The 1,347-nt window shown below is 65.0% G+C and overlaps 1 protein-coding gene across 1 annotated transcript in view; it reads left to right on the top strand.

Annotated features, from left to right (window-relative positions):
- The window catches only part of A4GALT (alpha 1,4-galactosyltransferase), a 3,666-nt gene extending 2,396 nt beyond the window's left edge, over positions 1–1,270 (top strand). Inside the window, exon 3 of the mRNA XM_014535122.1 lies at positions 2–1,270. Coding sequence (XP_014390608.1) covers positions 2–544 — 543 coding nt within the window. The 3' untranslated portion in view covers positions 545–1,270. The remainder of the gene's footprint in view (position 1) is intronic.
- The last annotated feature ends 77 nt before the right edge of the window (positions 1,271–1,347 follow it).

Raw genomic sequence — 1,347 nt, 5'->3', positions numbered from 1 at the left:
GCTGTCCGACGCCGCCCGGCTGGCGCTCATGTGGAAGTTCGGGGGCATCTACCTGGACACGGACTTCATCGTCCTCAAGAACCTGGGGAACCTGACCAACACGCTGGGCACCCAGTCCCGCTACGTGCTCAACGGCGCCTTCCTGGCCTTCGAGCGCCACCATGAGTTCGTGGCGCTGTGCATGCGGGACTTCGTGGCCCACTACAACGGCTGGATCTGGGGCCACCAGGGCCCGCAGCTCCTCACGCGGGTCTTCAAGAAGTGGTGCTCCATCCGCAGCCTGGGCGAGAGCCACGCCTGCCGCGGCGTGCGCGCCCTGCCCTGCGAGGCCTTCTACCCCATCCCCTGGCAGGACTGGAAGAAGTACTTCGAGGAGATCAGCCCCGAGGAGCTGCCCCGGCTGCTCAACGCCACCTACGCCGTCCACGTGTGGAACAAGAAGAGCCAGGGCACGCGCCTCGAGGCCACGTCCCGGGCGCTGCTGGCCCAGCTGCACTCCCGCTACTGCCCCACGACGCACGAGGCCATGAAGATGTACTTGTGAGGGGCCTGCCGGGCTGGAGAAGGGCCCCAGCCTCCCTTCCTGGGGGGAGGGGGCGAGAGGAGGGGTGAAGAGTTATTGCAGGACTTGCTGCAAGCCCTGAGGTGTGCTCCCTCCGAGCCAGCGTGGGGCTGGTGGGACACCCCTCGGCCGGCCGGAGTGCTGTCTCAGGGTCCAGGCGACAAGTGGTGGGGAGGGGCCCCGGCCAGAATCAGCTGGAGTGAGCGGGGCAGGGGTGAGGGGCACCCCAGGCCTGTTGGATAGCACGTGGGCGCTGTGAACATCACAGCATCTTCCTCCAGGCATCCCAGGGAAGACAGGCCGGTTGGGCCAAGGTGCCGTGAGGGGAGCCGCCTGAGAGGAGTCCAGGGGAAGGCGGGGAAGGCGGCCTGAGGGGAAGGGGAGGAGGCCATGTGGGAGAGCAGTGTGCAAGCCCAGCCTGGCCAGCCCGAGCCCGAGCCGGGCGGCGCTTTGCTCCTTCCTGGTTTTGTGTTTTTGTTTTCAGAGAGGCCGAGGCTGGCAGAGGCCTGGGGAGCATGTGGGGGGAGGCCCTGCCTGCCGCCCATCCTGTACTCTTTCCACAGATGTTGCAAGGGGACAGCTGCCCACTCCAGGGGCACAGGGGGTGGGGTATTTTTGGCTCGGGCAAAGCATCTTAAAGGAAACACTCCCACCCTGCTGGTCATAAACACAGGCAAACAATAAATATAACAAAAGTGATCGCCCACAGCCAGTGCTTTGTGGTCGATGAAACACACTCGCTCAAACTGCCCTTTGGCTCCGTTCTGCAGATGGGGCGGGGCAGG

Source organism: Myotis brandtii, unplaced genomic scaffold (assembly GCF_000412655.1).
Source record: "Myotis brandtii unplaced genomic scaffold, ASM41265v1 scaffold138, whole genome shotgun sequence".
In the NCBI taxonomy this organism is placed as follows: domain Eukaryota; kingdom Metazoa; phylum Chordata; class Mammalia; order Chiroptera; family Vespertilionidae; genus Myotis; species Myotis brandtii.
The sequence above is the reverse complement of the archived record's forward strand: the minus strand, read 5'-3'. Positions and strand labels throughout refer to the sequence as shown.